This window comes from Procambarus clarkii, chromosome 27 (genome assembly GCF_040958095.1).
Source record: "Procambarus clarkii isolate CNS0578487 chromosome 27, FALCON_Pclarkii_2.0, whole genome shotgun sequence".
In the NCBI taxonomy this organism is placed as follows: domain Eukaryota; kingdom Metazoa; phylum Arthropoda; class Malacostraca; order Decapoda; family Cambaridae; genus Procambarus; species Procambarus clarkii.
In genome coordinates, this window is record NC_091176.1 from 23,254,762 (window position 1) to 23,275,995 (window position 21,234).

A 21,234-nucleotide genomic window follows, 5' to 3' on the forward strand; every position below is an offset into this window, starting at 1 on the left:
CTCTCTCTCTCTCTCTCTCTCTCTCTCCCTCTCTCTCTCTCTCCCTCTCTCTCTCTCTCTCTCTCTCTCTCTCTCTCTGTTTTACCAGGACAGAACAACAACACATCGTAAAGTGTAATCTCTTACCTGGTCCACTGCCGACAACTTCTAGACGCCAATTTTCTCTCTTACCTGTTTCTTCTCTCCACAAACACACTCCTTCTCCTCCTCCTCCTCCTATTCCCCCGTTACCTCCTCATACTGCTTCATCTTCTTCTCATACTGCTTCATCTTCTTCTCATACTGCTTCATCTTCTTCTCATACTGCTTCATCTTCTTCTCATACTGCTACAGCTCCAACTGATACTTTTCTATATCCTCATACTTCACCTCCTCACACTTCTGGATTGCAGTATGAACGTTGAGAGACACCAAGCACTCTTGAACAGTATATAAATGGTCCCATACTTCACTGCCTATTTCCCTCCTGGAACGTTATAGTGCTGTAATATACTGAACACTGTAGATTCTATTACACCGGATCACTTGGTATACTGAACCTTCACCACCAGGCTTAAGTGTGTCATGTAACACTATAGATGATGGAATTATGCGTTGAGGTCTATGTTCAACCGTGTAAGTCACACACACACACACACACACACACACACACACACACACACACACACACACACACACACACACACACACACACACACACACACACACAGGTCTTCACAATAGAACAATAAACAAGGTGAGGTCACTGTGCTAGGAGAAAGGGAGGTAAACCAGGTCTTGGAAGGGTTCGAAATTACGAAAGAGGAGGTCAAGAGACACCTGCTGGATCTGGATGTTAGAAAGGCTGTTAGTCCAGACGGGATCTCGCCATGGGTACTGAAAAAGTGTGCAGAGGCACTTTGCTTGTCACTCTCCATAGTGTATAGTAGGTCACTGGAGACGGAAGACCTACCAGAAATATGGAAGACGGTGAATGTGGTCCCAATATACAAAAAGGGCGACAGGCAAGAGGCTCTGAACTACAGGCCAGTGTCCATGACTTGTATACCATGCAAGGTGATGGAGAAGATCGTGAGACAAAACCTAGTAACGTATCTGGAGAGAAGGGACTTCATGACAAATCGCCAACATGGGTTCAGGGAGGGTAAATCTTGCCTTACTGGCTTAATAAAATTCTACGACCAGGTGACAAAGATTAAGCAAGAAAGAGAAGGCTGGGCGGACTGCATTTTCTTGGATTGTCGGAAAGCCTTTGACACAGTACCGCATAAGAGGCTGGTACATAAGCTGGAGAAAAAGGCAGGTGTAGCTGGTAAGGTGCTCCAGTGGATAAGGGAGTACCTAAGCAACAGGAAGCAGAGAGTTACGGTGTATTGGCGAGAAGTCACCAGTGGAGTCCCACAGGGCTCTGTACTCGGTCCTATCTTGTTTCTGATATATGTAAATGATCTCCCGGAGGGTATAGATTCATTTCTCTCAATGTTTGCTGACGATGCCAAAATTATGAGAAGGATTAAGACAGAGGAAGACTGCTTGAGGCTTCAAGAAGACCTAGACAACTGAAGGAATGGTCGAACAAATGGTTGTTAGAGTTTAACCCAAGCAAATGCAATGTAATGAAGATAGGTGTAGGGAGCAGTAGGCCAGATACTAGGTATCATCTGGGAGATGAAATTCTTCAAGAGTCAGAGAGAGAGAGAGAGAGAGAAAAAAAGACTTTGGGGTTGATATCACGCCAGACCTGTCTCCTGCAGCCCATATCAAGAGGATAACATCAGCGGCATATGCCAGGCTGGCCAACATAAGAACGGCATTCAGAAACTTGTGTAAGGAATCATTCAGAACTTTGTATACCACATATGTCAGGCCAATCCTGGAGTATGCAGCCCCAGCATGGAGTCCATATCTAGTCAAGGATAAGACTAAACTGGAAAAGGTTCAAAGGCTTGCCACCAGACTAATACCCGAGCTGAGAGGTATGAGCTACGAGGAGAGACTACGGGAATTAAACCTCACTTCGCTGGAAGACAGAAGAGTTAGGGGCGACATGATCACCACATTCAAGATTCTCAAGGGAATTGATAGGGTAGATAAAGACAGGCTATTTAACACAGGGAACACACGCACAAGGGGACACAGGTGGAAACTGAGTACTCAAATGAGCCACAGAGACATTAGAAAGAACATTTTTTAGTGTCAGAGTAGTTAACAAATGGAATACATTAGGCAGTTATGTGGTGGAGGCTGACTCTATACACACAGTTGAGAGGCGGGATCAAAAGAGCCGAAGCTCAACCCCCGCAACCACAACTAGGTGAGTACACACACATGTATGAATTCTGTTTACACTAATCACATATAAAATACCAGAACTGTTTCCAAGTATACTTCGAAACAATAATTTTTATCTTTATTTAAGAAAATACAATATAAATCATATATACATAAGTTTTACAAGGCAATACTACATTATAATTCTCAGTGAACAAGTGCTTCCTTACCACAGAACATGATCTGGATAACACTGTGTTTATTGGGCTTTGGTTTGTACGAGTTCATAACGCGTTCTACTCTCCCAAACTGGCCTTTGACTTGCTTTACAACACCCTGTAGAAATAGCCTAAGCTACTCTATCCCTTTGAGATGTATTTTTTTCTTTGTCTCAATAAACGTACTTGAACCCTGGTGATTGCCTGGTCTGTGGCTAGCCAATGAGACACGAGAAAAGGACAGCCATAGGCTGAACCAGATGGCTCATCAGGTAACACAAGATTCAAACGACCGTAAGACTCTGTACACCTTCAAATAATATAAGTTGAATAACTTCACTTCTTCTCCTCTTCCAGAACTTTAAGCTACAGTGAAGAACAATAATAGTTTACTGTATCCTTAGCCATGTAGCGATGTATGAAAATTAATTTTAACACAAACTAGCCAGCATACAAATCAACTGCACTCCCCCATCAGTTGCCCGGTACAGCCCATCAGTTGACAGGTACAGCCATGGTACCGGGTACAGCCCATCAGTTGACAGGTACAGCCATGGTACCGGGTAGAGCCCATCAGTTGACAGGTACAGCCATGGTACCGGGTACAGCCCATCAGTTGACAGGTACAGCCATGGTACCGGGTAGAGCCCATCAGTTGACAGGTACAGCCATGGTACCGGGTAGAGCCCATCAGTTGACAGGTACAGCCATGGTACCGGGTACAGCCCATCAGTTGACAGGTACAGCCATGGTACCGGGTACAGCCCATCAGTTGACAGGTACAGCCATGGTACCGGGTAGAGCCCATCAGTTGACAGGTACAACCATGTTACCGGGTACAGCCCATCTTGCAGTTGCCTGGTACAAGCCACCAACCATCAGAGCAGGCACCAACAGGGTTGAAGATCAGACAACAGACAATAACGGGGCTAGCACCCACGTGTTCGGGAGAGTGGGATCAAATACAAGTATTAAAGACGACCAAATGTACATTTGCTCAGTCTTTAACCACACAACTGATGACATCAACCATAAGGACGCACCTACACAAGAAACATCACAGCAAGCAACAGCCAACACCTCCGAAAAAATATTAACTCCAACAAAACTCATTTACAACAGATACAATGTTTGTAAATAAACTAACAAAGATTTGTTAAAACGAAAAGAGGGGGAAAAAGAGCTCAGTCTAGACAGTGACCGACTCCGTGATATAAATACTGACCCTTATCATGCTTCACTTCTCTCTCTCTCTCTCTCTCTTTCTCTCTCTCTCTCTCTCCCCTGCGTGTGACTACCCCCTCTCCTCTTCGAGGAGTCCCAGGGGAGACGACCATCAGAGTTACTCGCCTCTAACTCTCCAGGGCGATGACAGAGTACCTTCCTAACTCCAGCCTAACAATCAGTGAGGATTGCCTCGTAAAGTCTATCATTTGGAGCGTTACGGGCCGGCGAAAGGGGGAAGAGTATAAATGTATCTATGTGTGTATGTATATATTATATATATATATATATATATATATATATATATATATATATATATATATATATGTGTGTGTGTGTGTGTGTGTGTGTGTGTGTGTGTGTGTGTGTGTGTGTGTGTGTGTGTGTGTGTGTGTGTGTGTGTGTGTGTGTGCGTGTGTAAATCACGAAAATTAACACGTGATGAAAAATGTGACAGTGTCAGACCACGGAGGAGGAATTGAGACAGGAATTTCCTTAAGTACTTTCGTATATTAATACATCTTCAGAAGGAATGATTTACAGGTCAAGTATTGGACATATATAGGCAGGAGAGAGAGATGAAGTGAGGTGAGGTACAATGAAAAATGAATGGGAATTTGTGGACTAATAATAATAATATTAAGCATAAGCCCAATGTAAAATGTTGTCACGGGTTTGAGTAATTCAGGATTAGAACCGAGATTCGAACTCGGACCCCATATATAACAGTCCGGCCTCATAGAGGCCAAATGCTCGTAAAACTCTTTACACAACTCATCCTCATTGTGGCCTCAAGATGGGTTGGGTGTACAGAGGCAGCCATTAATTTCACCGTAGGTCTATACAAATAATTAATCATCCCATTTTAGTGTATAGTTAGGCCTAAGTTAAAAAAGTATTATAGTTAGGCCTAAGTTAAAAAAGTATTATAGTTAGGCCTAAGTTAAAAAAGTATTATAGTTAGGCCTAAGTTAAAAAGGTATTAAAGTTGTGTTGCCAAATATTTGTATTTGCAACATTAAGTGAGCATTAAGTGACGTAGGTGGAGATACGTAGCGCATGCGCGTATGCGCGCAGCGTGTCGTAGAAAAGGGTGGGGGGGGGGGGCTGTGCCATTTACTATCATGGGGTACTTGTGTCATGCCATATTCCCATTTCCGAACACCGGGATTCGAATCCCGAGATCTAAAAGACCTTTTTTTTACGATAATTCCGTATTAAATGGTTATTGTTGCACTGCACGAAATGCAATGGCAGGAGACGAACTAATTTGCAGCGGTGCTTTTGTGGTAAGGTGTTGGTACTTAATCACTATATTTTTCCAAAGTAATTCGTAAATACTTCTTGGGTTACACATGTGGTCAAAGTTTCTAAATGCAGAAATCATATTTCTTGATAACAGGACCGAGTCTTATATTTTGTGGAATGAGGCGTGAGTATAATGTTCTTTACTGGCTGCTGGTCTAGATACAGCAAGCTGTGTGTGCTCATCATTTGGCTTTTACTCTGGGCCCCTTCCCACTCTCACTGTGGGGGGCCCTTCCCTCTCTCACTGTGGGGCCCCTTCCCTCTCTCACTGTGGGGCCCCTTCCCACTCTCACTGTGGGGCCCTTCCCTCTCTCACTGTGGGGCCCCTTCCCTCTCTCACTGTGGGGCCCCTTCCCACTCTCACTGTGGGGCCCTTCCCACTCTCACTGTGGGCCCCTTCCCACTCTCACTGTGGGACCCTTCCCTCTCTCACTGTGGGGGCCCCCCTTCCCACTCTCACTGTGAGGCCCTTCCCACTCTCACTGTGGGGCCCTTCCCTCTCTCACTGTGGGGGCCCCCTTCCCACTCTCACTGTGGGGCCCTTCCCTCTCTCACTGTGGGGCCCCTTCCCACTCTCACTGTGAGGACCTTCCCACTCTCACTGTGAGGCCCTTCCCACTCTCACTGTGGGGCCCCTTCCCTCTCTCACTGTGGGGCCCTTCCCTCTCTCACTGTGGGGCCCCCCTCTCCCTCGCCGTGCCCCCCCCCCTCCTCCCTCTCACCCTAGAGGCTCACAGGAGTCCCAATGATATTGTTCATCTCCCAGTCAGGGTGAAGTAAAGACTCAGGCATCCGCTTAAGTTTTCAATTTGGATTCAGCATCCATATGTATATTTATACAGATACATATTGTACGCAGCTCTGCATAATGCATACGCGTACATCTGCATTATGAATCAAGCTGAATTTGCTTCTTTGTGTAAGCAAGCAAACGGAATGAGGAGGAACTAGAAAGCACTGAATACCTGTTCACATTCTGTTTATGTGTGTGTGTGTCTCCACACAATACCTATGTGAACACATGCGCCCACATAGTGCGAATGTGCGCATGCTTGCCCTATGTGAGTGCATGTGTAAGCTCACAGATGCACTTAAGTCAGCTTCCTCGAACCACTCATGCGAAACTTTGGCCGCATTTAGAAACATTCGTTCATCTCCAAGCGGCTCACCTGAATGAACCAGGGTCATAAAATTTTACCCTTTGGTGATCAGGGAGGCTCCAGTATGCATGCTCCAGGCTCCGAGCATCTTTTGAATGCTCCGAGTGGTAGAGAGATAAGAGGGGCGGAGGGAAAGGCGTGAGGATGGAAGAGGAAGTGATAATAAGACGGAGGGAAGATGAGAGAGAGAGAGAGAGAGAGAGAGAGAGAGAGAGAGAGAGAGAGAGAGAGAGAGAGAGAGAGAGAGAGAGAGAGAGAGAGAGAGAGAGAGAGAGAGAGAGAGAGAGTGAGAGAGATGGAGAGAGGAAGGGTAGTAGGGGGAGAGAGAGAGAGGAGTGAGGCAGAGAGAGAGCGAGAGATCAATTAGACTATAAACGCTCCGTAATGGCCCAAACACCACTAGAAACCTCCAAGGGCCTCATGTACACCAGCCAATGAATGACTGGTAAAAGGAAGAGACGCGGAACATCTCCTTTCCCCCCCCCCTCCCCTAACTGCATGCCCCTCTCCTGTACCGTTTCTGAGGGTAGTTAACTTCCCGAGTCTCTCAAAACCCCCCCCTCAACCCCCCCCCTACCGGCTTCTGGGTCTGGAGGAGAATTAAATATGATTTAAGACCGCCATTTGTCAAGCTCCGCTGGTGTAGTGTTGGCAGGCTCGAGTTGCAGTTGTGTGTACCAGGGTTCGATTCCCGGGGACTTGTAGCTTCCTCCCCTCCTCCTCTTGAGTCTCTCTGAATGCACTTAAGCCCTATAGTAGCAATGGGGGTGTTAAGCACCTATAGAGGTTCATGAAACAAGCATCGCAGATCCCTTATAAGTCAACCTCCTCCATTTTTTTTCCCCAGCACTGAAACCCACTGTTATGGAGCCTGTTGCGTCAGACGAGAACAGTGTGGGGGGGGGGGGGGAGTAGTTATGGTGATTATCTGTATCTGTTAACTACAAATAGGTGAAAGAGGGAGAAGAAAGTGGGAAAGAGAGAGAGAGAGAGAGAGGGGGGGTGAAAGGGAAGGAAAACCGGATGGATAAGACACATGAATGACCTGTAAAACCAATAACTTATCTGAAGTAAGCTTTATGTAGAGAGTAAGAATCTAAAGTAAGCTTAATATAAGTTTATATATACTTATCTGAATTAAGCTTATAATAGGGAGTATCCACACTAATGATGACACTTTAACTGATGTGTGGGAGGAGACCAAGGGGAGGGATGCAGCTTCTCTCCCGACCCTAAGCTTCCTCCAGCTTCAGCCGACGGCAGGAGAAGAAGACTTGGGAAGAAGCCTCCGGAAGTGGCGACAAATGACAAGAAAACTTGACAAGAAAGGCAAAATAATGAGCTTGTCTTACAACTGCTAATTATAGTTTCGTCGCTGAGGGAGAGAGAGAGAGAGAGAGAGAGAGAGAGAGAGAGAGAGAGAGAGAGAGAGAGAGAGAGAGAGAGAGAGAGAGAGAGAGAGAGAGAGAGAGAGAGAGAGATAGAGAGAGAGAGAGAGAGAGAGAGAGAGAGAGAAGAGAGAGAGAGAGGAGAGACAGAGAGAGAGAGACAGAGAGAGAGAGAGGAGAGACAGAGAGAGAGAGACAGAGAGAGAGAGAGAGGAGAGACAGAGAGAGAGAGAGAGACAGAGAGAGAGAGAGAGATAGAGAGAGACAGAGAGAGAGAGAGAGAGAGAGAGAGAGAGAGAGAGAGAGAGAGAGAGAGAGAGAGAGAGAGAGAGAGAGAGAGAGAGAGAGAGAGAGAGAGAGAGAGAGAGAGAGAGAGAGAGAGAGAGAGAGAGAGAGAGAGAGAGAGAGAGAGAGAGAGAGAGAGAGAGAGAGAGAGAGAGAGAGAGAGAGAAAGAGGAGAGACAGAGAGAGAGAGAGAGAGAGAGAGAGAGAGAGAGAGAGAGAGAGAGAGAGAGAGAGAGAGAGAGAGAGAGAGAGAGAGAGAGAGAGAGAGAGAGAGAGCAAGGGCCACTCGACCCGTCTACCGAAATGGTCCACAAAGACGCAGTAAATGTCTGCGAGACAATCACCGGGGGTGATTAGCCATAATTAACACGGAAATTGGGACCGGCGTCCTAACAGCTGACAGCCTGCGGCCCGTGACTCTTGTTAGCAGACAGACGAGCGCCAGTCGAAGTCCTCAACCGCAAACAATGAATGGCACTGTTAAGTGCTTCTGGCACCTCCTCTTCCCCCCCAAAACAGCCATACACAGATGCATATATTTATAATGTCAAGTTCAGACTCAGGAAAGACCTGGGTAAATACTGGCTTGAAATGAAGGTTGTTTATTAACATAACAGACGAGGGACCCCTGGATTGTTTCAAGCGTAGGTTTGACATATACATGAATGAGTTTGGGTGGCCGTAAATACAATCTTATTCACATGGGGCCAAAAGACCGTCTGTAGGTTCTATAAATCTTATATTCTAATGAAGAGCTTTATAACACCAGTTTCCGTGTGTTGTGGAGTTTCGAAATTTATGAGCTATGATTGACTGAGGAAAGATGCAGAGGTTTCGTAAGTAGATGTGTAAATGTTTGGTCAATCCTGGCCCCGGCCACGACGCAGTATGTGTTAAGAGGTTAAAAATGTTGCTAAATTGACCTGTAACTACCAGCAAGTTCACTTAAGTTTAATTTGAGACGTAACGCACCACCTTTGTGGGAACCACCATGGGCTGAACCACTTATATATACCTGGCTGCATAAATGGCACCATACCTGGCTCCATACCTGGCTCCATAACTAGCACAATACCTGGCTCCATAACTGGCACCATACCTGGCTCCATAACTAGCACAATACCTGGCTCCATACCTGGCACCATACCTGGCTCCATAACTAGCACAATACCAGGCTCCATAACTGGCACCATACCTGGCTCCATAACTAGCACCATACCTGGCTCCTTAACTAGCACAATACCTGGCTCCATAACTGGCACCATACCTGGCTCCATAACTGGCACCATACCTGGCTCCATAACTGGCACCATACCTGGCTCCTTAACTGGCACCATACCTGCCTCCATAACTGGCACCATATCTGCCTCCATAACTGGCACCATACCTGCCTCCATAACTGGCACCCTACCTGCCTCCATAACTGGCACCATACCTGGCTCCTTAACTGGCACCATACCTGCCTCCATAACTGGCACCATACCTGCCTCCATAACTGGCACCCTACCTGCCTCCATAACTGGCACCATACCTGGCTCCTTAACTGGCACCATACCTGCCTCCATAACTGGCACCATACCTGCCTCCATAACTGGCACCCTACATGGCTCCATAACTGGCACCATACCTGGCTCCATAACTGGCACCATACCTGCCTCCATAACTGGCACCATACCTGCCTCCATAACTGGCTGTTGATGCCAAGCTTGTAATTAATGTTAGGATGTACAAGTACTGTTCTTCATAGCGTCATACCTGGCTCCTGGCTGTAGGTCTACAGGTACTAAAGATATTATACATCTGTCATACCCCCCAGGTGAGTCCCCCCCTAGTATACTACAGCTGTTATAGTAGAGTACTACACTATATACTACACTTATTAGCTAATCGTGTAATTATCTAGCAACACTTCCCCCATTACTCAAGACGGTCAAATTAGGGCCAACCCAAGTGTATTGATCGCCACAAGAGTAATGAGCTAATCGAATTGCATGCTTGTATCTTAAGGTGATCAAATCACCTGTCCTCTCACATAATACGTCATATTTCTTATGGAATCGAGCACTCCGTTAAAAATGTGAGGTGACGGGAAAATTTACAGCACGCTAATATTGCCGTTTTGAATGTATCGGTCTCCAAAGGTTAGGCGGGTTGCTCGGGTGTTTGAACCTCATCAGCGGTTAGGGACCTGGATGTAAACAGATTGCCGAATCGTGTTCTAGGGGAAAACTATAGTGGGATAAAGCTGAAGATCAGATGTGAGAAGGGAGCCGGTCGGCCGAGCGGACAGCACACTGGACTTGTGATCCTATGGTCCCAGGTTCGATCCCGGGCCCCAGCGAGAAACGATGGGCAGAGTTTCTTTCACCCTATGCCCCTGTTACCTAGCAGTAAATAGGTACCTGGGAGTTAGTCAGCTGTCACGGGCTGCTTCCTGGGGGATGAAGGCCTGTCGAGGACCGGGCCGCGGGGACACTAAAAAAAAAAAGCCCCGAAATCAACTCAAGATATCCTTAAGATAAGAAGGGAAGGGTCTTATTAGTCAGCTAACAGGCGTCAGAAGTCGTCTACTGCTTTGCTCACCTGTGTGTGAGAGAGAGAAAGTGAGAGAGAGAGAGAGAGAGAGAGAGAGAGAGAGAGAGAGAGAGAGAGAGAGAGAGAGAGAGAGAGAGAGAGAGAGAGAGAGAGAGAGAGAGAGAGAGAAAGAGAGAGAGAGAGAGAGAGAACAGGGGTAGCCATCCATTAACAACTCAAGACGCTCTGCCAGCAATAGCCCTACTCTAGCTAGATCATTTTCAACAATACCAGTGACTCAATGACTCCATCACTCATCCATTTATTACTAAGGCGACTCGTGTGTATTCACCTAGTTGTGCTTGCGGGGGTTGAGCCTTGCTTTTTGGGCCTGCTTCTCAACTGTCAATCAACTGTTACTTACTACTAACTATTCCCCACACATATAAACACATACACCCAAACAGCAGTCCGTAATAGCTGTCTAACTACCAGGTATCTATTTATTGCTAGGTAACAGGGGCATCAGGGTGAAGGAAACACTGCCCAATTTGTCTCTGCCGGCGCCGGGAATCGAACCCGAGCCACAGGATTTCGAGTCCCGCGCGCTGTCCGCTCAGCTACCAGACAACACACACACACACACACCAGACTGTGTGTGTGTGTGTGTATGTACTCACCTAGTGTGTGTGTGTGTACTCACCTAGTGTGTGTGTGTGTGTGTGTGTGTGTGTGTGTGTGTGTGTGTGTGTGTGTGTGTGTGTGTGTGTGTGTGTGTGTGTGTGTACTCACCTAGTGTGTGTGTGTGTGTGTGTGTGTGTGTGTGTATGTACTCACCTATTTGTGCTTGCTGGGGTTGAGCTTTGGCTCTTTGGTCCCGCCTCTCAACTGTCAATCAACTGGTGTACAGATTCCTGAGCCTACTGGGCTCTATCATATCTACATTTAAAACTGTGTATGGAGTCAGCCTCCACCACATCACTGCCTAATGCATTCCATCCGTTAACTACTCTGACACTGAAAAAGTTCCTTCTAACGTCTCTGTGGCTCATGTGGGTACTCAGTTTCCACCTGTGTCCCCTTGTTCGCGTCCCACCAGTGTTGAATAGTTTATCCTTGTTTACCCGGTCGATTCCTCTGAGGATTTTGTAGGTTGTGATCATGTCTTCCCTCCCCTCCCCTATGTGTGTGTGTGTGTGTGTGTGTGTGTGTGTGTGTGTGTGTGTGTGTGTGTGTGTGTGTGTGTGTGTGTGTGTGTGTGTGTGTGTACTCACCTATTTGTACTCACCTATTTGTGCTTGCGGGGGTTGAGCTTTGGCTCTTTGGTCCCGCCTCTCAACTGTCAATCAACTGGTGTACAGATTCCTGTGTGTGTACTCACCTATATGTACTCACCTATATGTGCTTGCAGGATCGAGCATTGACTCTTGGATCCCGCCTTTCTAGCTATCGGTTGTTTACAGCAATGACTCCTGTCCCATTTCCCTATCATACCTAGTTTTAAAAGTATGAATAGTATTTGCTTCCACAACCTGTTCCCCAAGTGCATTCCATTTTTCTACTACTCTCACGCTAAAAGAAAACTTCCTAACATCTCTGTGACTCATCTGAGTTTCCAGTTTCCACCCATGTCCCCTCGTTCTGTTATTATTACGTGTGAACATTTCATCTATTTCCACTTTGTCAATTCCCCTGAGTATTTTATATGTCCCTATCATATCTCCTCTCTCCCTTCTTTTCTCTAGTGTCGTAAGGTTCAGTTCCTTCAGCCGCTCTTCATATCCCATCCCTCGTAGCTCTGGGACAAGCCTCGTCGCAAACCTCTGAACCTTCTCCAGTTTCTTTATGTGTTTCTTCAGGTGGGGGCTCCATGATGGCGCGGCATACTCTAAGACGGGTCTCACGTAGGCAGTGTAAAGCGCCCTAAAAGCTTCCTCATTTAGGTTTCTGAATGAAGTTCTAATTTTCGCCAGTGTAGAGTACGCTGCTGTCGTTATCCAGCAGTCGTTGCATACTCTAAGACGGGTCTCACGTAGGCAGTGTAAAGCGCCCTAAAAGCTTCCTCATTTAGGTTTCTGAATGAAGTTCTAATTTTCGCCAGTGTAGAGTACGCTGCTGTCGTTATCCAGCAGTCGTTGCTGTCGTTATCTATGCTGTCGTTGTGTGTGTGTGTGTGTGTGTGTGTGTGTGTGTGTGTGTGTGTGTGTGTGTGTGTGTGTTACAGATTGTGGGTTGTGGATTGTGGTGTGTGTGTGGGTGTACAGATTCCTGTGTGTGTGTGTGTGTGTGTGTGTGTGTGTGTGTGTGTGTGTGTGTGTGTGTGTGTGTGTGTGTGTGTGTGTGTGTGTGTGTGTGTGCGCGTGTGTTCTTCTCTAGCATCCATTCATGAAATTAGGTCAAGAGTCTGAGGCTCCGATACACGCACCGCCGGGGCTCGAGCTTGACCCTGCAGCTATAATATGTGGGAAGGGTAGACAGGGGCTCACCCTCAAGTGACAGCCAGACACTAAACAGACACCCCGACTACCAGGAAAGGCGGGACATTGCGTGGGGCGGGGGGGGGGGGGGAGGGGGTGAAAAGGGTGTGTGTGGGGGGGTGGGTGGACCAAAGGGGCGTCCCTTATAATTACCGACCGGCGTTTGTACCTCATTTGACCCTCACTACCACCTCCTAGACCCCCTTTTTTTTCTCTTCTCAGATTTCTCCTTGCAAGATGTATCCTCACGTCCAGCCATTGTTCGTGGGTTCCTTCCTCTTGGTTCATGTCTGTGTAGTCAAGTCATTTGCGGTTCCTGTTTGCTTGTGGTTCCCGTTAACGGTTGTCCTGTTACGCTGTTCGTTGTATGATCTTCGTGGTGTTAATTATTTTTAATGTATGCGATTTTGTCCAGCTCTCACTCATGTATGTGTTAGGTATTTTTTAGAATGAATTTAAATGTGGTTTCTGTGGCCGTGCCTTCGTCGGCTTCCCACACACACACACACACACACACACACACACTGGAAACTGAGTGCCCAAATGAGCCACAGAGATATTAGAAAGAACTTTTTTAGTGTCAGAGTGGTTGACAAATGAAATGCATTAGGAAGTGATGTGGTGGAAGCTGACTCCATACACAGTTTCAAGTGTAGATATGATAGAGCCCAATAGGCTCAGGAACCTGTGCACCTGTTGATTGACGGTTAAGAGGCGGGACCAAAGAGCCAGAACTCAACCCCCGCAAGCACAACTAGGTGAGTACAACTAGGTGAGTACTCACACACACATACATTTGCTGGTGTCTTCACTCATCCTGACTCATACTCACGTCTCATCTGCTCAATCATGGTCGTCACTCATACTCATCAGCTCGCTCGCTGACTCATTCATACACTGCTACTATCAAGTTTTTTTGTTATGTAACTTCACGTCAACACCTCCCCCCCCCGTGCCACACACAACCCCTCCCCCCCTTACCTACACCCTCTCTACCCCTTAAACCCCCTCAAATCATAATGCCAAGCACACCCCCTCCCCTGCAAACCCCACAACACCCACCCTGCTGATACACCCTCCCCTGCTACACTACACACACTGTGTCTTTGGAATATAGATCTCTGAATGAGTATTTCATAATCTCGGATCTTCTCAAGGCTACGAATATCCTTTTCTCACGCCTTACAAAGTCTTCATCTTGCCTCTGATTCCTCGTTGTGACTCATCTCTCTCCCTCCCTCTCCCCCTCCTCTCTCTCTCTCTCTCTCTCTCTCTCTCTCTCTGGCACACTTTAAACTTTCTCTCTATCCCACAACTTTCTTCATTCTCTTCCATGAGTTCCAGTTCTCGTTTTGGTATTTTTCCCTTCGTCTCCTCTTTCTTCATTCTGTTTCATAATTACGTTCCCCCTTCTGTTGTATTTTTTTTAAATGTTGAGTCCCCCCCCCCAACTGCTTTATCGTTGTGTGCCACACCCATTGTTTACGGGTGTGGCACAGTGTATAGTGTCATGAGGGAGGTGTTCTATAAATTTTTGTGAATCTGAAAATATCTCCTTTCTTTTGTCTCGTAGAAATATGGCATTTTCTTGATTTCAACTCTCTGTCTCTGTCTCTTTTTACTTGTACCTTTACAGACGCTGTAAAAATATACTCCTATGAAGGGATATAATACTCCTAGCGATTCCGTCCCAGCCAACCCCTAGCCACCTTGGTCACCTAAACAACGGTTTAGTGTGTGTGTGTGGCCACTCCACGTAGGAGCGGACGATTGCTGATCAACCATTACTCCAGGCGTCTCACCCCCCAGCCCCCCCCCCCTGCAATTACACTCACCATCTATTATCGCTCCAATCACTGTGGTTGATAATCACAAAGTCTCTCTCAACCACACGGTGACCCCTCGACTATGGCCGACCAATCCTTAGTGAAGCAGCTCTGTGTGCACCTAGAGATGATGATTGGCTAGTTTATTGTGCACCCCATACCCATCCTGTGAGCGGTAGCGCAAAAAAGCATTACAGAGGGCACAAAAGGTCTTTATCAGACCTCATCTTAGATTATTACATAAACAATTTCATCTATCCTTCACACCTTATAGTTACACTGTCGGCTAGTAGTTTCTAACCATCCGTCCATCCCTCCCTACTAGTTGCTCTGGAGAATGGCAAGTCATTCCACTGTGTCCACTGTGGACACAAAAAAATATTTTATATATATATTATATATTATAAAAGGGGGGAGAGGGATATTATATATATATATATATATATATATATATATATATATATATATATATATATATATATATATATATATATATATATATATATATGTTGCTTAGCATGGCAAATGTGTGGCCACGTCAGTGGTAGACAAAAAATACCAAACTTGATGTCCTGTTATCAACTAGCATTTATATTATTCATCAGGATTCATCAAACCTCTTACACAACTACTTAAGAAACCTGTACATCTTCCCCCTCAATCATTAACAACTTTGTTTACATTTATTAAAAAGTTTAGGAGCTCCGAAGCCCTTCGAGGTTGTTTATAACACTAATAACCTTGGGTTGTGACGTATTCGAGCTCATAAACTATTTTATCAATGTAAACAAAGCCGCCATGGCTAAGGAAAGATGTACAGGTTTCAAATGTTTGTTTCATTCGTCACCTCTCTTGACGAATCCTCTCTAAGGATATTTATACTTCTCCCATCAAAGAATCTGAACCTCGTTAAACACAAACTTAACCTTTGAAAGATGCAGAGGTTTACAACATGACAATAGTCCGAAGAAATAAAGACGAGTAAGCTGTCATGACACAGCTTAAGCCAACAGTCTCATAACTCCTTGAGGTGAGAATGACTGGAGGTGCACATGATCAGTACATGAAAGATCATGTTAAAGACAGCGTCTATAGAGCTAAACAAAATAGGACAAGTGAGCGTAAACTGGAAACTCTAAACGAGTCGAAGAGATGTCAGCAAATACTTGGCCAACCCAGCAAGAAGCTGTGGAAGCCACCTCCTTCCACAACCTCCAGGCCAAGACACAATAACTACAACAGGTACAGCAAAGCTTGTAGGCCGGGGTCCAGGCACTAGACCTCACTCTCACTGGTAATCACAAATGTAAGCTCTTTTAGACCAGTACTCTTCCTCGTTCATCACAATAAGGACACCTTTTGTTGTCGAGTTGCAGGCTCTCTCTCTCTCTCTCTCTCTCTCTCTCTCTCTCTCTCTCTCTCTCTCTCTCTCTCTCTCTCTCTCTCTCTCTCTCTCTCTCTCACTCTCTCTGGTGCCTCTGATCGCCTCCGGCAATACGTGGCCTTTCCCTACACCATTAGGGTGGTCCATGGTGCCTAGTGACTAATGGTCCAATATGGTCCTGGTCAAACTGCCTGGTAACTAACATCGTCGCCACCAGTTGCCATAATGTGTGGCACTGACGAGGGTCAACAGCCCTCACCTCTCACTTAATGGCCCTAGTGGCCATTTTAACAACGTCCTAACATTCCGAGAGACGTAGTTGTCTGTTTGATTCTGTAGGGAGTTAGTACTTCTAATTATTGTTGTTGTAAATGAACTATTATGACTGGCAGTTAAGGTCCTGGAGGTGGTTGCGGGGGGGGGGGGGGGGTAGTTAACGGTCAACTTCCTACTTACCCAAGGTTGTTTTAATGGCTTAGTGATGCCAACCGCCCGCCCCGGGGTAAGGGGCTGGGCGCCACTGTGTCCCTGGTGGGCCCCCTGTGTCCCTGGTGGCCCTCCTGTGTCCCTTGTGGCCCCTCTGTGTCCCTGGTGGCTCCCCTGTGTCCCTGGTGGTCCCCCTGTGTCCCTGGTGGTCCCCCTGTGTCCCTGGTGGTCCCCCTGTGTCCCTTGTGGCCCCTCTGTGTCCCTGGTGGCCCTCCTGTGTCCCTTGTGGCCCCTCTGTGTCCCTGGTGGGCCCCCCTGTGTCCCTGGTGGCCCTCCTGTGTCCCTTGTGGCCCCTCTGTGTCCCTGGTGGGCCCCCCTGTGTTCCTGGTGGTCCCCCTGTGTCCCTGGTGGTCCCCCTGTGTCCCTGGTGGTCCCCCTGTGTCCCTGGTGGTCCCCCTGTGTCCCTGGGTGGGGCGGGGCTGGAATAGGCCTGGCTAAGTTAAGTTAAACTAGGATACTACGCTAGTTTAGGCTTACTTTGCTTATAGAACAGCGATGACGTAGATGAGTACATACAAGTCTCAGGTGTTGGACCCTTCTCCCATTGACAGTAAATACCAGCATTATCCTCACTTTAATAAGACTATCAAAATCCTCAGATTAGGCAAAATTGTAATTAATTTTGTCAATAAAGATGTAAATAATAAATAATAATTCTCCCATTACCAGTGTTCAGCCTCTTGCCCGTCCCTCCATTACCTACTTTGAGCAGTGAGTACTTTGAGCAGTGAGTACTTTGAGCAGTGAGTACTTTGAGCAGTGAGTACTTTGAGCAGTGAGTACTTTGAGCAGTGTAATAGCTGCTCACTATTACATTGCTGCTCACTAATTATGCATAGTTACTAAATGCAGAGCCGTGCCCGAATGTCTTAATTGACATGGTGGCTAATACTAAAGGAGGCTGTCTGAACGACTTACACTGAGTTTCTTAATGTTGTTTTGGTGGTGTCCTGGTCCCAGAACTCCGAGGTATGAGCTATGAGGAAACGATACGAGAACTCGCCTCACAACATTGGAAAATATCCGAGAGAGGAATGATCGCGGCTTACAAAATACATCGGGATGAAGATAGTATAGACAAGGATAGGTAATATGATGTGACTGGGACTAGGAGATATCGTGAACACATAATGGAGTCACACTGTGTTGGGACGATATGGGAAGAAATAGTCGAGATAAACTCCTTATAAGTGTTAGAATTTCGTCGTTTTTTTGGCCAACTATTACACTAGACTGAGGAGAAGAGGCTGGACCGGGAGTTGAAGCTCAACCCTCGCACATATCATATAGGTATTAGAGTATACCCTTCACTAATTCAATTAAACATTAACACCCCGCGCGACAATCTCATTCAAAACAATTAAATTCTAAATTTCTTTATCCAACTTGACAAAATTAATTCCAGCAAATGAGAAGACGCTATAACCTCCCTCCATACAATTTAATCAGCCACAAAAGGCCTTAAGAAAATGGAGAATAATTAGAGGAGACACATCGCACCAAAAGAGATGATCTAATTGGTCGCTGTGGCCATTCCCCGAAGCTAATGAATTAGTTCCCTCGTCTTGGAGACCTCGTCAGCGAGGCTCAGGTCTTCTGTGATTCCTCTTAATTGTCGCTGATTCTTGGGGAGAACTTCCGCCAGATTCTGATGCTTCTCTTTATCTCCCTCTCTTCATCTTATTCTTCTTAATTGTTCGTGTTCATCCTTGTCTTTTTGTCTCTTCCTCCTTTCCTTCTTTCTATGTCCTCTTTTGTCTCTTCCTTCTCTCTATACGTCGAATCATTTCTTTCATTTCATTCGTTTATGTTGGGTTCTCCTTACAAAGACACTGTCTCCTTCCTTCTCTTTCTCCTTCCCGTCTATTGTCCTCTCAATCTTCATCTGTCTTTCTTTCCTTCGTGACGTTTCTTCTCTCTTTTCTCGTCCCTTTTCTCGTCCCATTTCTCTCTACTTCCCTGTCTCTTTCCATCCTTTCTTAACCCCTATTTCTTTCTCTCCTTGTCTTTCCCCCCCCCTTCCTTCTTCATCAATCCCCGCCTTCCTCCTTTGCTTTCCTCACATCTCTTCCTTCCCTCCCTCCTTCCCTCTTCTCCTCCCTCATTCTCAAGCTCTCTGCTGTTCCTCTCATCGTGACCTTATGTCCGCATTCTCCCCTTCACCCGCTTTCTCCTCTTCTTACATCCGCGTTTCTGGGAGATTTTCTCCTCTCTCTCTCTCATTTCCATTGTTCTCTCCGCCACCTGCTCTTTCCTCCCCTCTGTCTTCTCCCTTCTCTCACTTTTCGCTATAGTTCATATTTTCTAGGGTTTCCTTCTCTCTTCTTTAGCTTGTTTATGCGATTTCCTCTCTTCTGTCTTCTACAATTTATTGGTCTTATTTCTGCTTCTCAGATTCACTTCTTCATTCTACGTCCTACACTCCAAGACCTGGATTCATTAAGCATTTACGCATCTATTTACGAAACCGGTCCATCTTTCAACAATCATGGCGGCTTTGTTTCCATTTACTAAGCAGTTTAAGAGCTCGGAAACTTCACAAGCTAAGATTATTATTGTTATAAACAACGTCGCTGTTCTTTGGGGCTCATTAACTGTCTAATAAATGAAAATAAAGTGCCTTTGACTGCGGGAAAGATGTACAGGTTTCGTTAGCGGGTGCGTGGATGCTTGGGGAATTTTGACCCCATGGGTGTTAATCTGTTATTGTATTTGAAGTGATGTATTGTCATGGTTTAGTTCCTGGCCATTGTTGTATTTGTTGTATCTCCTCCACCTTGCTGCAGTTGTCAGTGTGTGTTGTGTTCCTCACTCTTCCTCCTTTGTTCCTCACTCTTTCTCCTTTGTTCCTCACTCTTTCTCCTTTGTTCCTCACTCTTCCTCCTTTGTTCACACTTCCTCTCCCCCCCCCCAAGCCTCTCTTGCTCAGCTCTTATTCCGGCTCACTCCTCTTTCTGGAAGTGTGTGTGTGTGTCTCTCTTTTACTTTTCTCCTCACATTCACCCTTTATTGCATCCTTCCACACATTTCATTCCCCCGACCTATCTATGCGATCCCCATTTCCTTCCTCCCCAATTCCCGTAGCGTTTCCTCACCTGTAACCACCGTCAACACACCCCCCCCACCACCCCACCTTACAACCCTCCCCATCCCCCCACTCTACAACCCCCCTCCACCTTACAACACCCCCCTACCCCACCCCACCTAACAACACCTCCCCCCCTACCCTACCACTCCCCACCTTACAACCCTCCCCATCCCCCCACTCTACAACCCCTTCCCCGCCTTACAACACCCCCCCCTATACCCTACCACTCCCCACCTTACAACCCTCCCCATCCCCCCTCTCTACAACCCCCTCCCCACCTTATAACACCCCCCCTATACCCTACCACTCCCCACCTTACAACCCTCCCCATCCCCCCACTCTACAACCCCCTCCCCACCTTACAACACCCCCCCTATACCCTACCACTCCCCACCTTACAACCCTCCCCATCCCCCCACTCTACAACCCCTCCCCCCAACTTTACAACACCCCTCCCCCCCGACCTCGAAGGGGCCGCCGCCTGTGTACCGCAGCTCAAGCCAGCCAGAAGCATTCCATGGGCGGCCAGGCGACATCCAGACGGACACAAAATAAGAGGAAAAAATTGTAGAGACGTTGGATCCGTTTCCCGGGAGAAGAATATGTGGTAGCATCATTTTTCATCTTGTATACTGGTAATATCAGGCCTTAGGAGGACAGCCGTGTTGTGGCGGCGGTGCTGGGGAGTGTGGGCGGTGCTGGGGGAGTGTGGGCGGTGCTGGGGAAGTGTGGGCGGTGCTGGGGAGTGTGGGCGGTGCTGGGGGAGTGTGGGCGGTGCTGGGGGAGTGTGGGCGGGTGTGGGCGGGTGTGGGGCGCATTGTGGGCAATGACGAGCTGCGGAAATATGACGAGTAATCATTATGCAAAGCGAATGAGGGTAAATTTATGATACTGCTTTCCCCCCCTCCTTTTTTTCCGGGTGCTTAATTTAGTTTTTCTTGCCCCCCCCCTCCCTGGTCTGGGAAACTGAGCTGGAAGAATGTTCGTGGATGTGCATTGCCAGGTGTTGGAATTCCGGGCCTGCATGTTGAAAGGGAGCAGCGGACTTCACCGCCTCTCGCCTTGCAACCAGTGTGAGACATCTTCCGTTGCAGTGATAAAACACCTCCACTAGTGTTTGGAGGCTCTCGTTACCTAAGGCCCTTCCTACAAGCAGCGCCCTCACTCGCGTCACTGGTACCAACGAGAGGATAACAGTCTCAAAGCTGGCGATTATCGCTAACTAGAGCTGCAGGTTGACCCGTCCTGCCTTCTTACTAAACCCATTAAAAACATTTTATGCATTCGTAAGCACCATCAAATTTAGGGGTGGTTTAGGGAAATTAAAAACGCAACAATATTTTGACGCTTCCTGGGCCGACTGTGTTAATATGCCGTCTTTTAGTCCCCCATGTCCAGTGCCAAATTACCGAACTCCGAACCATAGCAAAGACTAGGTAACTAGGTGAATCATTCTGATTGGCCATCACATGGCACGGTAGCAGAGCCGGTTTGGGATAGCACATCTCTGCCAGACGTTGCAGAAGGCATCACTTTCAAGCTAACCCTGACAGAAAGGGCTTCTCTACTCTGAGGACATATAAACATCAGATCTGATTAAAGTTA

At 46.9% G+C, this 21,234-nt stretch overlaps 1 protein-coding gene across 1 annotated transcript in view; it reads right to left on the reverse strand.

Annotated features, from left to right (window-relative positions):
- Positions 1–327: 327 nt before the first annotated feature.
- Positions 328–21,234, reverse strand: part of LOC138369199 (uncharacterized) — a 65,354-nt gene continuing 44,447 nt past the window's right edge. The window contains exons 4-5 of the mRNA XM_069332137.1: positions 8,894–9,545; positions 328–419 (exon numbers count right to left, since the gene is read on the reverse strand). Coding sequence (XP_069188238.1) covers positions 328–419; positions 8,894–9,545 — 744 coding nt within the window. The remainder of the gene's footprint in view (positions 420–8,893; positions 9,546–21,234) is intronic.